This window comes from Patagioenas fasciata, chromosome Z (genome assembly GCF_037038585.1).
Source record: "Patagioenas fasciata isolate bPatFas1 chromosome Z, bPatFas1.hap1, whole genome shotgun sequence".
NCBI lineage: Eukaryota > Metazoa > Chordata > Aves > Columbiformes > Columbidae > Patagioenas > Patagioenas fasciata.
The window spans coordinates 51464711-51483513 of NC_092560.1; the positions used below are offsets into that span (position 1 = coordinate 51464711).

Consider the following 18803-nt stretch of genomic DNA (forward strand, 5'->3'; position numbering starts at 1 on the left):
AGACTTAATATTTAAGGCTTCCATCAGTAGTCTTTCCAAAAAGACTTTATAAAGATTTGTAGATTTCTGAATGGGAAACATTTGTTTCATGGGAAAGTAGATAGATATTAGTATTTGGGTTTAAATCATACAATTTGACCTCTCTCTAGAGCATGACTGGAAACAAAAATACTGTGAAACTATTTTACCTTCTGTCACATTGTCTCCTTTGTGAGACTCTGCAGACAATCATGTTAATATTTTTTCAGAACAATAAAATAACTGAATAAAAACAAGTTTAATTTTTCATAAGTTTTTAATATTTCTCTCAGCAAAAGTATATTCTATTTAATTTTAGGGCATCTGAGTTCTTCTTCCATATATCCTGTGTGTCGGGCACCATATCTGCTGGCAACTTCATGCTCTGATGGAAAGGTTCGATTCTGGAGATGCAGAGTTACCACTGAATCATCACCTTCTTCATCACCTTCTTCCATACAAGAGTGTAGTGCCCATACTGATGTTACATATATATGGGAAGAATGGCCGTTACTGATTGAGGATGGACTTCTTAGTAGTAGCGCTATTAGTGTTCCAGGAAGGCCAACTGAACTTAGCTGTGCACACACAAACAGATTAGCAGTAGCATACAAGCAGGTAACATCTACAAACAGTCATCTTCCTCAAGACTTTATAATGCATGTTAGTATTTTTGAATGTGAATCTACAGGAGGTTCTTCTTGGATTCTAGAACAGACTCTACATTTAGATGAGATAGGCACCATGTTAGACTCTGGTGTTAGTATTGATAGTAATTTAGCAGCACATAACCGACAAGACATGTCTCTGTCTCATGGTGGGAATATTATGTCCAGCACTAAGCACTTGGTACACTTAGACTGGATGTCTAGAGAAGATGGTTCTCATATTCTAACGGTGGGAGTTGGATCAAAGCTTTATATGTTTGGTCAGCTGTCTGGGAAAATGCAAGACCAAAATGGTAAGGAGATTGTAGCAATCTCCCACAGTGGCAGTACAAAGGCTGCAACTGTTTCTAGGTTTGTTCTGCTGCGTTGTGTTGACTTGATTTCATCTGTAGAGGGGTCCCCTCCATTTCCAGTCTCTTTGTCTTGGGTGCGTGATGGCATTCTTGTAGTTGGAATGGATTGTGAAATGCATGTTTACTCCCAGTGGCAATCTCCTTCCAAGCAGGAACTAGTTAGTACAGATTCCTACAGTGGAAGTACGCCATGCATACCTAGCTTAATGAAACAAAGCCAGTCAGCTGCCTCAGGTCTGCATCCACCAAAGAGAACCTTGACCAGATCTATGACCAGCCTTGCACAGAAACTTAGTGGGAAAAAATCTGCCTCTGATCTGTCTTCAGAAATGGAAGATTCTGGTCTTTTTGAAGCAGCTCATGCGTTATCTCCCACTTTACCTCAATACCATCCATATCAGCTATTGGAACTCATGGATCTTGGTAAAGTACGAAGAGCAAAAGCTATTCTGTCCCATCTGGTGAAGTGCATTGCTGGAGAAGTTGTTGCTATTAATGAATCTGAACCTAATCACGATAAGAGGCTCAGATCTCTGACTATCAGTGCTAGTGGAAGTACTGCAAGAGATCCCAAAACATTCAGCAAAACTGAGACTACAGACTATATCGAAATAGACTCTGTTCCACCATTGCCTTTGTATGCTCTGCTTGCTGCGGATGATGATTCGTCTCATTCCTGTTCAGAGAAGTCTAATCAAAACAGTCAAAATAAAAAAGATATGCCCAGTGACAATTACGAGGAACTCTTTCAAAATTCTGTTGTAAGTACGAATGAAATTGTTACATTTGATGCAGATGAAGACAGTTCAAAACCAAAAGTCATCGATCTTTCTCAGTATAGCCCAACTTGCTTTGGACCAGAGCATGCTCAAGTTCTTTCTCGTCACTTGCTTCATTCAAGCTTGCCAGGTCTGACTAGGATGGAGCAAATGTCATTGATGGCTTTGGCAGATACAATTGCTACTACCAGTACTGACATTGGAGAAAGCAGAGACAGGAATCAGGGTAAGCTGTCTCTTCCAAGTTAATAATACTGCTATGCTTCACAACCCTTTTTGGCAGTTTTTCCTGTTTTAGGATATTTTTGTGGCTTATGAAAGCACATCATGGTCTTGTTTCATAGTCTAACCTGTAGTATTTACTGTGCTGTAACAGTTTTTACTGTTTAATGCAAGTTTCAAGACTTCAGACTTCCATAAAATCAAATTTTGTTTTGTTAGCTGTTAATGCCAGTGTTAGTTCATCAGTCCACATACTGTAATTGTTTATAGTTCACTTTTGAAAAGACAACTTCCTTAATGACTAGTGTTTGCACTGAGAAATTGAGAAATAGGTTTATAGATTTTTTTTTTTCATATGATAACACTTTTTCTTTCGTTAAGAACAAACAACTTTGAAACTTTTTATACTTGAAATTTTCCTCTTTCCTTTTCCTTAAGGGGAAGGATTATGAAACAAGTCATTATTAATGTAAAGCATTAGTTGTCACAGAATTGTAAAGTATTTCTGTTGTTAAACACCTTTAGCCACTTCGGGTAGTTTCTCTAAAGTACATATAAAAATGTTTAATTCTAGGTGGGGAAACTCTTGATGAGTGTGGTCTAAAATTTTTATTGGCTGTTCGTCTTCACACATTTTTAACAACTTCACTTCCTCCTGTACCTCGAGCTCAACTGCTTCACCAAGGTAACTGATGTTTTTTCTTAGATGAGGTGAATCTTACTCTGTGATGTTGCTGTACATACAATTGCTGTTTGGTTGACATAACTCTGCAGAACGTCTGCTTTATTTTAGATAGAGGTCTTGAACGGAAGTGATTTTTTTTCTAACAATTTTTTCATGTTTTGAGTTTTTTGTGTGTGGTTTTTTTTTTGTTTGTTTTTTGTTTTTTCCATATCAACTGCTTTTTCTGTACTTCCAGTACCATGTTGTTCCAATAACCTTCTGCAGGAATAATGCTGTAGAAAATAGAGTATATATTTCCTTAATTTTTTAATACATATTTGAAAAAATTCTCTTACAGTCTACTCAGACTTTAAGTGTTGCTCTTAATATACATACTGTAATTATTCCATGGACCATTTCAACTAGTTTTCTTTGGTATAGTTTTAAGTAGTTCCAACCTGATATTGCAGATAGCTGTGATAGCTTTTTACCTTTTCATTAGTAGTCATGACAATTCACTGCATTTCCAATCTCATGGTTTATCACCTCTCAGCTGCATCAGAGACTGGAATTTGCCAGTACTGCCACAACAGAGTATTGCTAAGTTAACTCTCTGGAATGCTTTTAGTTGACATACCTCTCTGCTGCTGCTGAGCACAGAAATTGGTGAGAGTAAGAAGTGCCACCAGGGCATTTGTGGAGGTCTAGTTGCGTGTGCTTCTGTGCAAAGAAGCGTCTCCTGGCCCTTGCTGGAGTTGCACAAATCCATAGCAAGCTTTGGTGCTGCTTAGTAATTGTAATCTTCGTCACGTGATTGATTTCTTTTTTCCTTCCATTTTTTTTTGTACCTCTATCCTCGAACTTGTTTTCTACTGTGATTATCTGAAACTTTTCATTTTCCAGTCCAAGTCAAAATACTGAACCTATGTTTCAAAACTATGAAAAGATTAATCAGTGTATTGCATTTTGTATCATGACTGAACTTAATGCCACCCACTATAAGTATATTTTAAGCGTCAGTCAGTAACTCTGTCTTTAAAAACTGAAATAAAGAGTTTGCAGGTGAAAACATGGTCTCATCCATATGAGCTTTCATTAATATTTGGTATGCAGTGCTTACAAATATTCTTAAATTTCTGTTCGTTCATCAGTAACGCCCTTAGAAATCCAAAATCAACAATTCAGCGTTCTTCCCTTTTCCCTTTCTTCACCCCTTTGACTTCAGATTCTGCATGATTTTTATTAGTGAATTTTTTTTTTAATGTCTTATTGTGTAGGTTTATCTACTAGTCATTTTGCCTGGGCATTTCATTCAGTAGCGGAAGAAGAACTACTGAGCATGCTTCCTGCAGTGCAGAAAGGAGATCCAACATGGTCAGAACTCAGAGCTATGGGTATAGGATGGTGGGTTCGAAATATCCATAGCCTGCGGAAATGCATAGAAAAGGTAAGCATAGTATTCCAAAACAAAATTGCCAGATTTTTTTAAAACAGCTGTCTTCTGGTGTTTATCTTCTTTTTATGTGGTTTTATATTTTTACATATGTTCAGTGTTTCAGAATGTTTCATCCTGCTGTATGTTTTTGTGCAGATAGTTTATTGTATGAATTTTCATTTTGGGTTTTTTTAGTGGTGGTTTGGTTTTTTTTTTTTTTTTTTTAGTACTTCAGGTTCTAGTGTGAATTACAGGTTGGGCTTTTAGATATTCCATTTTGAAGGTTGCGGTGTACAGTGCTTATCATGGATGCTCAAGATACACATTGAGCATATAGTATTCTATAGCAGAATTAGGAAACAAGTTACAGAAATAAATCCTTCTTAGAAACCTATCAGAAGTGGGGTCAACTAAGATATTGTACGTCTGTCTTGCAAATGGATACATTTCCATAGTAGAAACCCCTGCTTTTGTTTCGACTTGGTGTTTTTTGTGGTGGTGTGTTGCTGTTGTGTTTTTTTAATGTATTGTAATCGTCACAGAAGTGGCAATAAGCCTAACCTTATTATCACTTATTTTAAGCTCTTGGAAAAGCCAAGTATGTTGAGCTAGAAAGTGACATGCACAAGATACTTTGACTACAAAGCACAAAGTGGTAAAATGCATGTCTCTACTTCTACTTTTTAATCTTCAGTAATTAATCATCATGTGATGAAACTTACCTGCCTTGCATTTAAAAAATTCGAAGTATTCTAGGCCTGCATTTAAGGTTACCTTACATGAGTCTTGGGACTATTCTTGCTGCCACTTACCCCATTTTCCTTTCTAACCTCCAAAAGTAATCCCCTGTAAACAACTTTTCTTCCATTGTGATTGGTCCCAGCCTATTCTTCCAGACTCCGTCTGTCCTTTGATTACCAGAGCAACTAATAAATTAATTTTATTATGACTTCAGGTATAGGCATTAATGCCAAAAAGCTTCTAGAACTGGGAAAGCATAAGCTAAGTGATATCAAACAAAAAAAAGGGTGGAGCTGTGATACCTTCATGTTTTGGATGTGAAGAGGCGGGATCCTATATTAAAGAGAACTTCCAAGCACTATGGGGCATGGAATACCAGAAGCAACAGTAATCCCATCGAAGTTTCATTTAAATCTTGAGGGGTTTTTTTCTGTTGAACTGTCTTCACAGGTGGCTAAAGCAGCCTTTCAGAGGAACAATGATCCACTTGATGCAGCAATTTTTTACCTTGCAATGAAAAAGAAGGCTGTGATCTGGGGATTATACAGGTAGGAGACATGCAAGCTGTTACAAGGGGTTTCATACTGTCTGGTATAATTTGGGAAAAAAGTTGAATGTGATGGTAATCCAAAAGAAGCACAAATATTACCATTGAAAGCTGAGATTTGATTTCTAAACTAGTCACTACATTGAATGGATAGTTTTTAAGCTTCTTTTATTTACTGAGGTGATTTAGTTGCTGTTTCAAAGTTGGATGCTTCAAGTTTTAGTCTCAAATGTACTGAAATTTAAATAACTTTTTTTTTCACCTTCCTGAGTTACTTGTAATGTGTGGAATGACGTTGACTATCTCTTGGAAAAGAGATTTGTTTACAGATCTTTACCTTAAGGTCAGAGGACTGAATTAAGTCTGTCTTTCAAACTGGCGTTCCACAATATAACATACCACGTTGCAAACTTTTTAAAGTGTAGTTTTCATTGTCACTTACTCTTACAAGCTCACCTGGGGAAAATGAGCTTTTCTGTATTTGTATCAGGTTAATTGAAAATAATCTTAGTTTTTGTATTTACTGAAGTTTCTTATTCTTAAATGTGGAGCTTCCTGTGTTCCCACTGTGATGAGAGCCTCTGCATTTCATAATGGAAAGATCTGTGTAAAATTCTGCTGGCGTATGAGGAAATAAAGAACCATAATGCATGTAGTAGAATTTAATGTTGTTATTAATTCTGTTCAATATGCAGGTCTAAAAAAGACACTAAAATGACACAGTTTTTTGGAAACAACTTTGCTGAAGACAGATGGCGTAAAGCAGCATTAAAAAATGCTTTCTCTTTGCTTGGCAAACAGCGTTTTGAACATTCTGCAGCATTTTTCTTGTTGGCAGGACACTTAAAAGATGCAGTGGAGGTAATAAAATAATGCATTTCTTATGTTAAAGAGTGTCCTGTTGTCGCAAACTTAAAAATATATGAAATGTGACTTTTATTTTGCATTAGTGTGACCCCTGAAGATTCTGGTTGGTTTGGGCTCTTTTCCTACCGTCCTCCCCTCCATATTAATGACAAATACAAGTCCTTGATCTTTACATTTTCATTCTGTTTTATCTCTCATATCAGTGATACTAAAAACTCCCATAGTTAATTTCTCCATAATAATAGCATTAGGAGACCTACTTACCATTAATTTGCTTTCGAACTGCCTACCTTGTCATAGATGAAGACAACATAATTTTTCCTTAGAAAGTTCCAGATCTGAAAATGAAGGCTTTTTGACAGCAGTGTGGGGTAGCTTCTAGAATCCCTTCAAGAAAAAAAGTTATTCCCTGAGTCTGTTTGAGTTGAAAAGTTGGGAGGAAATTAATCTCTTTAACGAAAGATTTGTTCTGTAAAGCTTTGCAATCAAAACATCCAGCCTCAAGATGTGGCATATGCACACTGACGACGATTTATTGAAGCCAGTTGATTTAAAAGAGCTATTGTCATTTTAGTCTTAAACCGAAGAAATTGCAGGTCAGATCTTGCATAGGATAGTTGGCCACATTTATTCTGTATAGTTCCTGCTAATTTTTTATGGGATTGATAGACTTACTTATTAGTCTTAACAGATTGTCACTTCCTGTCTTCTGATCATTTTAACCAGAGGATGAATTATAATGTTTGGTCTTGTGAATATGTTTATTTTCAATTAGGTCTGCCTGGAAAAATTGAATGACATTCAATTAGCTCTTGTCATATCAAGACTTTATGAGTCAGAGTTTGAAGTATCTAGTACTTACAAATCTGTACTCCAGAAGAGAATTTTGGGAAGTGTGTTTCCTGGAAAGGAGGGCTCAGGAAACATGTACTGTGACCCTTTTCTGCGAAGCATGGCTTACTGGATTTTGGAAGACTATAGCAAGGCTCTTGACACTTTGATTAAACATTCTTTTGAAAATGGAGGTAAGAATATGAGTATTTTACCTGTTAGGTTGGTTTTAACTATTTGCTCATTTAAGTAGCAGTTTCTTAAAGGATAGCCCAGACAAGACCACTGCTGCATAGTTGCTCACCATTGCTAATAAACAGCTTGCTGTAGCAATGTATGTGATTTTTACAGTAGATGTGGTGATTGTGTTGTTACTGTCCTATATCACATGTATGGATACTTAATTTATCCTTTGAGTATGTATCAGGATGATGAGCATGGCCCTTCAGTGATGTAACTTTTTTCTAGTAGCAGCTTAAAGATGATGAGGCAAATTAACTTTGTTAGGTAATTTGACTCCATCACAACCTAGGAACAAATTTCCATGTGCACAGTCAGATAGCAGAGTCTGGAAGACATGCTGTTTTGTAACCTTTAGTCCTTGGGAAGAATGGTTGACTGCAATGATAAACTGCCATAGAAAAGGTTTTGATATCTACTGTGACACAAGGATGCCCACATGGTGCCTGAAATAGCATGTAAGTCTCCTAAAGTGATTCTTTTCCCTGTTCTCTTGCTAGATTTGTAGACCTAAGAATCGATTGTGTTGTTTTCTGAAGTTAATGTTCCCAAGGAAGTTAGATATTTCAGGTTCTTAGTAATTAGCATGCCAACTGGTTTCAGTCCTGACTACTGAGAGAAACTTGATGGGAAAAAAATGAAGAATCAAATCCCTAGAGTTGTGTAATTAATTTTAGAAATTATTTCAGTAGAGTTTACATACCTCAAGATAGTTTTGAGCAAATGAGGGATATAGCGTTTGGTTGTTTGCATCTTGGTCACATCCTGGGCAAAATAGTGTTTAGATTATATGATTCTTCTTCAATCAGTTCAGTGGCGTGTTTGTGGTGTTTTGCTTTATTTCCTTACTTAAAAGGTGCTCTTTCTTGTACCTTTTCCTATTATGTGTAGTTAGTTATGCTATAACTCCTAATAGAGGAAACAGTAAGGGTATTTCGCAGCTAACCCGGACTCTTTGAAAGCTCTGTGAACCACCTTGCGCTGATGCTCGTATCTTCATGGTTTTTCATGTTGTAGTTTGGACATGAAAATGAAATATGCACTACTCTATAACTCATTAATTCGTATGTAATACTGATTTCAGCATGTATAAACGTTATGAATTTCCCGATTTTATTATAAGTTTTATTTTTGTTAAGGTGTACACAAAATAAATATTAATCCAAAATTTTCAAATACTCTTAAAGAAAAAAATCTTTACTGAGGTGTAACATCTTATTGTCATTTAGCGATGGAGACTTCAGAAATCTAAACTGAAAATGTGGTCTTGTTTGACTGCAGTGGAACTGTCCTGGCTGCAAGGAAAAGAAATGACAGCTATCGTAAATTAAAGGTCTTACCTGCTCTCCCACTTAAGATTCTCTTTTTAGTAGTGATTAAGTTTGGCAATATCCTCTGTACCAAGGTATTCAGTTTATAAAAGTGAAAAGCAAGCTGAAAAGGGGGATGCAGTGAAGTAAACAACAGAATGAATGTTAAGACCTGATAGCCTTCTAATGAACTTAGAACTTTGCAGATGAATTATTTAATACAGAATGGTAGATTTTTCTCATGATGCGATATCTTTTCAGGTGAGGAAGATGGCTCATCAAGTTGTAACCCTGCAGTGTTTAACTTCTATAACTACTTAAGAACGCATCCCCTCTTGCTGAGACGTCATTTTGGCTCTTCTGATACGTCTTCCACACACATTTGCCTAACAGTAGAAAATGGATTAGCTGACAAAATCAATCTAGGTGAAAGACGGCTATTTTTCACCACTGCATATGCTCATCTAAAAGCTGGATGTCCTATGTTGGCCTTGGAAGTGTTATCAAAGATGCCCAAAGTTGTCAAGAGGTCAAATTCATTCTGTAGATCCTCTAGTTTAATGGATACTAGTAAAGATTTCTCACCATCTTCTCCACTTAAAGAGTTGGAAACAAAAGACCTGTCTTCTGGTGTTGATTGGTCACAGCCAGTATTCAATGGTCTAGGTTCATATTCAGATTGTTCATCAGGAAAACATTCAAGTTCATCTCTTTCCTTTGACTGGAGCCAGACAAGTGTGGTAATCCAAGATGAACACTTGAAACTACAGTCAGACAGTGATGAAAGTGATGAGAGTGAAGATTCTTCCCTGGTAATGAAAAAGCTAAAACCTCTGAAGAAAACTGAAGAGTTACATGAAACAAATTCTAGCTACACAGAATCTTTAAGTGTAGTTGATGACAAAGATATTCTAAGTCCATCAGAAGATATAATATCAGCACAGCTGAAGTTTAGAGCATGCCTGAAAATTCTTACTGTAGAGCTTCGTACGCTGTCCACTGGTTATGAGGTAGATGGTGGGAAGTTGAGGTATCAGCTTTATCAGTGGCTTGAAAGGGAAGTGATAGCTCTTCAAAAGACCTGTGATTATAGTGTTGAAGACATGCAGTCAGGAATTAGTGTGGTGCCGGAGGAAGCTACGTTACATGAAGACACTGAAGACTTAGCTGACCAGCAAAAAAATATGCTACAAAAAGACTACTTTCAGAAAAGACGTCAGTGGCTTCTGAAATACCAGTCTCTCTTAAGAATGTTCCTTAGTTACTGTATACTTCATGGCTCTCATGGTGGAGGTTTGGCATCTGTCAGAATGGAATTAATTCTACTGTTGCAGGAATCTCAGCAGGTATGTGGAGGAGCTTAGCTTGTGTTTATTCTGCTTCAGGTTTGTTGTAGAGTTTTTTCTTTTTGTTTTGTACTGTTGTTGACATTTTCCTATTATAGCATGCACCTATTGTACATTTCTTAAATGTAACACTGTTTTTAACATGTTTTCTGCAGGTTATGTTTTTTTGTTGTATAGAATCTCCTTCCGCTCTTTTGAAAATTCTTATGTTCCCTTTAGGAAGCTGTTCTATCACTTTGTGTTTCTTGCTTTTTTTTGTTTTTTTATTAGGAGCACTCAATACAGATACCTTCCAGCTCCCTACCAGAGCAAAGCTCCATACCTCTCCTATTTGCTTGCACAGCTAGTGCCAAAACAGTGGTGGCTAATCCATTGCTACATCTTGGTAACTTAACTCATGATATATTACATGCCATAATAAACCTGGATTCGCCACCTCATCCAGATACTCAGAACAACAAGGTGCGTATTTTTTTTTATGGTTGATTTGGTTTGTTATGATTGTTGTCATTGTCCAGCTTGCTGTGGTGATGAATCTTTTTCTGATGTCCTGAAAACTTTCTGATGTGCCTACCTGTGACAAGTAATAAAACTGTGGAACATAAATATTTTCTAGTACTTCGGGCTAAAATAATGTCCACTAATTATTACTTCTTGTTGATGCTCAGCATCTGGTTCAACAAGCTGAAGTAGGTTGACCTCTCTCACGACTGGATATTTGTCCAAGGTGACATCTGTTACGGAAAACATGTTGTACTACACTATCGGTATCACATTTGTCTTTATGACAGTATGATCAATATATCTGTTATTTTAAAGGTGAACTCCACATTTTAGTCCTAGACCTAAGTAAAATTAAGCTTTGAAGTAAAAAAACTGTCAGCAAAGTGCAGTAAATCAGACTTTTTTTGTGAAACAATATATATGTTCATACAGTGAAAGGTAATCTGTTTATTAAGTTATGTTTTTGTAAGGTTTCTTCTGTATTGAACCTTGGACTGGAAATCAAACTTAGAGTTTTATGCTGAATCTTTCCTGAAGTTTTGTTCATGTTAGCTCCCAAATCATGTTTACATTTAGTAGGAATTTTTAGAGAACACTCAAGAGATTGCTCAGTTCCTAGTCTGTGCTTCATTTCAGAGGAAACAGACAAATAACTATAACTCGTTTTTTTAACTGCACCTTTTGGATCAGCATATTCTCTAGCTCTTTACATAAGTGTGTTTTGTGATAGAAAAGAATCACCTATAATAAAAATAGTGATCACTGTGGTACTGAGTAAATCGTGTGTGTGTGAGTTTTGCACAAGAATTGGTCAAAAACGCAGCTACATTATAATTTTCATTCTAAAGGAAGACTTTCTATTCTGAGCCAGCATATTACTACTGTCTTAGGGTATGATCACTTATAACTATTGTATAGAGGTTTAATATATTGCTGTTTCTTAATTGAAAATATTGCAGTTAGAGCTGATCTGCTATTATGGATTGGTGAAGTGAGTGCTTCCCTATGCCTTTAATTTCAAAGTGAATTGTTTATCTGAAATGAATTCAGAAGAGAAAGTGGCTTTTTAAGTGATTTTTGCCGTAAGTGCTTATACCTGCTGTATGCAGTGCTTGTTCCACTGTTACAAATCCGTATGCATGAAAGCTGTGGTACAAAGCACTGTTCATCTAGAATATAATATGTTCTATAAAACTTTGTCTTACAGATATATGTTATGCATACCTTAGCAGCATCACTCTCTGCTTGCATCTACCAATGTCTTTGCGATGGCCACAGCTACAGGTAAAGGTCTACAAAAAGTACTTTCTAGAGAACAGTCAACACACTGTCTCACTGGTAGTGATGGTATAATAGATGATGCACCAGAAGGCAGTGCTCACATCTGCCTACATCTAGAAAGGGCCATCACTTGAATAGTTTTAAACATAACTGTTTTTTTTTTTAATAAAAACGACATCCCACTTTTCTGTTTCACAGCTCATTTCAAGCAAATCAGTTCACTGGAACAGTGTATCAGACAGTGCTATTAACTCAGCGCCATTCTTTAAGGACAGCAAGTTTAGAAGAAACAGTGACTCCCAATACATCACCTGCTCAGTGGCCAGGTATCTAGAGTTGATTTGTTTCTTTCCTCTTAAGGAAAACTTAATTGTCTGGATCCACTGTAAGAGCATGTAGCTATGCTCTGGACTTTCTAGTAGTGTTTGTAACAACTGTGTGGAGAAAATAATTTTGTATAATGAAATTTTATCTTCAATTTTCAGAAGCTGTAAGATAGGAATTCTGTTTATTCACTAACACAAGTTGATTTATCATTCTTTCTTTTGCTAAAACAACGTTAATGAAGGCTCTAGTAAAGGGAAAGTAAACAGAAAGTAGAGTGTTGTCCTGTGCTCTACTTGCTCCCTCTGCAGGCAACAGATCAGTCTCACCGTTATTCTGCGTCCTTATTCTTGAAAAGGACTTGAAAGGCTATTGTAGTTTGTGCTCCATCTCAGAGTGATTACATCTTTTGGACTAACTCGAAACTGTTGACAGTGAGAGGTTTATAATTAATTATGTTTTGCTGTAGTTCTAAAACCATGTAGGACTTCAGGTAACTCTTAAAGTGTGCTAATGAAGCTACATGGGTCACATTAGAGGATGTCTAACCTATGAAAAGTATGTCTGTAGGAGTTTCAGTTTACACCACTAATTTTAACGTCAGCGTAACCAAGAAATCTGCTTTCATATTATGCATTTTTTTTTTTTTCCAATAAGAAAAAATTCACATTTAAAAAATCTTCTGGAGAACCTTAAGCAGTCTTTGCGTTTGATCCTATACTGGTTTTCTTTTCCATGGAATGTTCTGTCACTGCATCTACAGATTTTAGAGAGAAATCAGATTGTCATCTGTTTTCTCCTTGTTTCATTAGCTGCAGTGTTAAATTTCTAGTAAATGAGACGAGATTGTTCGCACTTGTGCGTTTAAGCGGTATCACCTTGAGCTGATTTCTCTGAGGTTTTGTGGTAGCTTCATACACTTTCTATGCAAATAGGAGAGTATGACACAAAGCAGAATTGTTAAGCTACTGCTATTTGTATTTTCACTTAGGTGAACAAAGTGACACAAGTTGAAGCCACATATGAAACTCTTCACAACTTTTTGTTGGAGCATAAAAACACTACAAGATGTTCAGTACTTGTCTGACAAGTGTTCTTTCACTCAATATGTAGTTTAAGGTGATACCCATCATTGTTGGTTGCTTTTACCACTGTAAATTGAGAATATAGAATTTTAACTTAGTGTTATGCTGGAGTTATAAACCCAACTGGTGAAACAGGCATCATAAGAAAGTCTATGAGCATATTAGTATTTTAATCTTAATATTTGTATGCTGTGCATTGAATATACTGTGATGCACTGGATTTAAAGTAGAGAATAAAAAGTTTACCCTTTACTGAAAGAATTGAGGAACCAGAAAAGAGAGATTGAGACATGGGGATGGGGAGCTAGATTCATGTAAGTAATGTAACTAAATGTTGTAACTTAGAGTTTCAGTACAAGGGAGCTGAGAGTGTGTTATTTAAGATATATCAAAAAATGTGAGCACTTTTGTGATTTTTCTTTTTCTATTTTTCTTGAAAAGTTGCCATGTATTTCTTTAGTAGTCTGAAACAGGCAACTGAAAAGCTGTAATAAACTGTTAAAAATAAATAGCATGTCAGTGTCTTGTGGAGTTTTCAATTTCCTCTAAAACTTAGAATTTTTATACACTAGAAGGTACTGAGTAACATAGGTTGCTAGTGATAATCCAGAGTATGTTCACACACACACACTTTTTTCTTTTTGCAAACAGGAATAACAGCTCTAATACGTCTCTTGAATTCTGCTGGTGAGGAAGCCCAGCCAGGTCTCACAGTTTTACTTTGTGAAATTCTAACTGCAGTCTATCTGAGTCTATTCATCCATGGCCTAGCAACACATTCTAGCAATGAGTTGTATAGAATTATGGCTCATCCACTTAACATCAAAATGTGGTCTGCTGTTTTTGGAGGAGGAACTCATACACCCAGCAGAGGACAACTGCAGTTAAAGACAAAAACTGGTTAGTTCTGTTGTTTTACTTCTATTTGTCTTCTGGGTTTTTTAAGAAAATGATGTGACTGCTGAAAGCTTAAGAGTGATTGAAGCAGTTCATGTTTGGTAAGAATTCAGTATGCGTTTAGGTCTGTAAAGAGAAACAAGGATCTAAAACTTGGCATAAATATTATGTAGAAGAGAGTAGGAAGCAAAAGTGAATGTTATTGAAATAAGCTTTCCAAGTAGTACAACTGTAATGTGAGGGGGGTAAGCTTATCTTAAAGAGAAAATGTTCGTGTTAATACAGCTTAGTTTTTAATGTTCATCTTAAAGCTTTCCAGTTCTCTCATAACAGGAATATATTCCCATTTTACAAATACAGTATGTTTTCTCTCTTTGGCAGGTAGGCACTTCCAAATGCCTAGCCCACAGCAGGTAGTAGTGTTCTCCATGGAATGCGTGGGGTTTTCCAAATCCCTTACTGCCTTCAGTACTCATAGTCCTACCATATCTTCAGGCAAGATACTAGATTTAGTAATAGGCTTCTACATGCAGTTTGCTATGTGTGATGATTTTTTTTTTTGCATATGTAGAAAGAAAAACTTCTGTTTGCAAGCCATGACATCAAAATTCAAAGTGAAGTTCTGTAGTTGAAGCAGCAGTAAAATTGGGCCATTTTAAAAAAGAAAATTGGCAGTGCTGTTGTATTCTTACTGCACTTAATTTGAAATTAATGTTAAATACAAAATTACTCTGAACATGGTTTGAAAGGATCAGAAGTGTTTCATATCTTTGGAGAGCTGCTTGTTTTGCTTTTTGAATATAAGCATTGTTACGCATGTGGTTTTTTAAGTGTTCATTCTAGACATTACAATGAAAAGGTGTCTTCTTGATATTAAATTTTCATAGTATGAGAAGCCTTTAGAAAAGCAAACAACCTTCACGTTTTAAATTCAGATGATTATAAATTATCCTGAGGTCCAGAATGAATTCTGTAATGCTTTTCTTTTTGGTACAGATTTGTGCTTTGTAATGTAATTGGACTTCAATGAGATTAACAGTACTAAAGATCATTTGACTTTTTTTTTTAAGAGGAAGATTTTTTTAAAGATAAAGTTAGTTAAGCTTTGGTCACTTTGTATATCACATCTGAATATATATAAAAATATAACTATTTTGTTATTATTAGATGTATGTTACACATAAAAATGTCTTACCTTGTGTATATGGAAAGCTGAAAATATAGTTCAAATACAGACCTTATCAGACACTTAGAGTATTTTCAGAGTAGACATTTTAATCAAAAGCAAGTTCTTTTTCTACATCTGATCAGTTTTCTCTGGTATTGAATAAATATTTCTAGTTTTTTGTGTGCCATATTGGAAATGTTGGAAGGTACAACTTGGCTTTTATCCAGGTTTCCTAGGTGTTGGTAATTGTATACTGAGGTGTGTTAATGCTGCTGTTACTGCTGTTTTAAAATTGTTTTTACATAGAAATGTGTACTAAATGCCCATCTACTGCATGTTTGTCTTAAAAATGAACGCTGGCTGGCTGATGGTGGAATTAGTAAAACTGTTGCTGGAAGAACCAATAAGCTGAAAATGAAAATTTAAGGGAAGAAGAGACCTTTCCAAATACTATTTTGTAGGGATTAATCAAACACCAGATAAGGGACCTAAAGGAGTTGTGGAGTCTCCATCTTTGGAGTTATTCAAAACCTGAACAAACTAGGCCCATTGCCTAAGTCAGCCCAGTTCTGAGCAAGGGGTTGGACCAGGTCACTTCCAACCAACATAATTCTAAGATTCTGTAGGTACATTACTTGGTTTTAATGTGTGTTTATCTACAACAACTTCAGGCAAAAGAATTTTGGAGAAACATCTTTCTCTGTCACTTCAAACTAAAAAGAAAAAAAAAATTAAAGCAACAGACTTGCAATAAAGCAGAGTAGTCGGATTAAAGTCAGCTATATTTTTGTGCCTTTACTGTCATATCTTACTTTCTCTTCTGATATTCAGAAAAAATACTGAGAAGTGACTGGAATGCTTGTTCCAGACAACTATAGCATGTTCTTCCATAATATGATTTAGACTATGTATAGCTTCCCATTTTGTTATGCATAACTGCCCTCTTTTTTTTCCAAAGTTTGTTTTTAGATTTTTGTGGAATGTTTTCACTCTCAAATTATGATCAAACCCAAAATTTCTTGACAGTAAAGATTCTAATATAGTGACGCTGTATGTCGTGCACATTGTCATCTTCTTGCTCCTTCCACAACCCTCCAATCCTTGAGCACTTTTCCTGAATGTGGATGTTGATCTCCAAGTTTGAAGCTCCTTTTAGGCCAATAAAATGATGTTATTTCCCCTTCTGTTTTGAACTTTAGGTGACTTAGGCATACAATAGCTTTGGATATAAAATTTCTTTTAAATAAATACAGTCTTTCATTTAGAGACAAAAACAGAAACAAAAATTAGTTCCTGGTAGTCTTGTAAAATCCTGATGTCTATTAGGAATTAGTTTGCATGAGTGAGTTGGTTTTTTTTTGCCTCTCTCACAGTAAAGATCAGACAAAGCATAGCAGTTTGAATGCTTTTAGAGGTACCTGACATCTTATATCTTTCAGATGTGTTTCTTATTTTGCAGTTGCCGAAGAAGATTTTGACAAACTGGGCTAGCGTTTGAGAACTTACATTATATCTTAAAATTGTGGTAGATTTTGTTTTCAAAGAGGCAATTAGCATTTGAAATATAACCCTATTGTTGATTATAGTAAATCTTTTCAGAATAATATTTACCATATAGTTTATTTTCAATACTACCTCAGAAAACTCTTCTGTAACTTAAGTCTTTATAGAGATGGTACATTTTCTATAATCCAGAGGGTTCTTAAGGAAGACCTTGAATTTTACTTTAAAAATTAGAAACCATAATTTCATATTTAGTTATTCCATGCTACAAGAGTAAATTAAATGCCAGGCGACTTCCAAAATTTGAGTATTTTACAAGTACAGTTTATAGACTTAATGTAATTTTAGGTTTCAGATGTAGAAAATCAGAAAGCTGATTATACTTTGCTATTAAGATGAGTTATTTTTCTCTGCTGATTGTCCTAACTTATGAAGTAATTTTAGAAGTTTTAACACATGTATTATTGTCATTGTTGTAGTTTGGTAGGGAGAAATGATAAACTGTCAGCTCTTACTGTGATGAGTTTCACTTAACATGCCAGAGGTTTTGAGAAACAGATGTCCTTATGATGTGGATATGGATATAAAATTTATCTGTAGGATCTGCAGTTCTGCCGTCAGTCTCATGCATGTATTTTCCTTGTTAGATCCTCTGAATTAATTTGTGGGATTCACTTGCTTTTCACAAACCATTGTTCATGACCTAGAAAACATACTGCCATTACAGATTTTATAAATATCTGTCTTAGAGTAAACCAGTATCTAAGCAGAAGATGAATTTAGTGTTTGGCCAAGTTTTCCTTAGGCAATTGTAAAAAAACCCCAAACACTTAGAACTCTTTATTGGCTATTCCTACTGTGAGGTAGGTTTTATACAGAATCTAAAACAAAATAACAAAACACTGAGTTTGTCTAGACTAGAAACTTTCTGCTTCAGACTGGATCCAACAGTGCTATGTATGTGCTACTCAATTGCACCAGCAGATCAGAAACAGCAGTAAAAACTCTTCGTTTCTTGACTTTATTTCCAGGTAGTGCTGAATCTCAGAACAGATGAAAGGATGTAGATTACTCAAGTTCTGGAGCCTTCAGCTTGTGCAAGGACCTTTAACAGCCATGCCAAGCTGTACCTTTTTAATGAAGAATTCCATGCAGTATTGTTAGTAATGGAAACTTTGGCATCGATTTGAGAATAATTGCCTTGAATTTCAGCTCAGAATTAGAAACTGGAATGTTAGGCTTGTTTTCCTATGGTACTTTGGAGTACTGACTACTTTGTTACTCGTGGCCTTTCTATTCTGTGTTGAAGTCTTTGTATTCTCGCTCTTACTGTCTCATTCTTGCTTAAGTCAGGCATTAAATCAGAAGTTTGACTTGAAGTGTTTGCACTGTGCATGATGTAGTTATTTTGAGTCAGTAGAAGAAGCCTTAATCAGTCAGAACAGGAAATGCCAACAAACTTTGTGTATGTCACCAAGTATTTAATTGTGCTTATTTAATTTTTTAAAGGTTTCCATTCACTGATTATTGAAATATCCCCAGTGTATAAAATGTCTTCAGAAACATCTGAGTGTTTAATATATAAATGCTTTGAGCTTTTCAGTGAATCACTACTCATTAAATGGTGCATAAATACACCAAAGAATTTGCAGCCTTGTGTACAAACAGGAATCAAACTACAGCTTACAGAACTCAAATGCTATTGCTGTGGTAGAGCACTAATTCACTAAATTCATCACCTTGGCCAAATGGGCTGTTGCCCATGAATAAGCAGAATATCATGTTGAAAACTTCAGGATTTGTAACCTTGCAAATTTTTTTAAACTTTAAAGTCAAAATGTACAGCAGTGTAGACTGACACCAGCCTGCTGTTCTAGTTGGCTTTCACAGTTTCCCAAAGGTTATAGGAATCTGTGCAGGGCTTTACACTTACAAAAATGATTCGAGCTGTGATTCAAAATTTTACATTTTTTTTTTAGGGAAGACTTGCATTTGTCTTAGGGTGTTGGAGTGTTGATGC

At 35.7% G+C, this 18803-nt stretch overlaps 1 protein-coding gene across 6 annotated transcripts in view; it reads left to right on the forward strand.

Annotated features, from left to right (window-relative positions):
* DMXL1 (Dmx like 1) overlaps positions 1-18803 on the forward strand; it is a 79494-nt gene that overhangs the window by 35438 nt on the left and 25253 nt on the right. For 5 of the 6 annotated variants that reach the window (XM_071802602.1, XM_071802605.1, XM_071802603.1 and 2 more), the window contains exons 18-28: positions 338-2044; positions 2615-2725; positions 3982-4151; positions 5331-5428; positions 6123-6288; positions 7070-7319; positions 8937-10021; positions 10292-10483; positions 11733-11809; positions 12005-12132; positions 13867-14115. In XM_071802602.1, the coding sequence (XP_071658703.1) occupies positions 338-2044; positions 2615-2725; positions 3982-4151; positions 5331-5428; positions 6123-6288; positions 7070-7319; positions 8937-10021; positions 10292-10483; positions 11733-11809; positions 12005-12132; positions 13867-14115 (4233 nt within the window). Of the gene's footprint in view, positions 1-337; positions 2045-2614; positions 2726-3981; positions 4152-5330; positions 5429-6122; positions 6289-7069; positions 7320-8936; positions 10022-10291; positions 10484-11732; positions 11810-12004; positions 12133-13866; positions 14116-14493; positions 14608-18803 lie in introns of all 6 variants that reach the window. The other variant, XM_071802606.1, reaches the window with a different exon arrangement.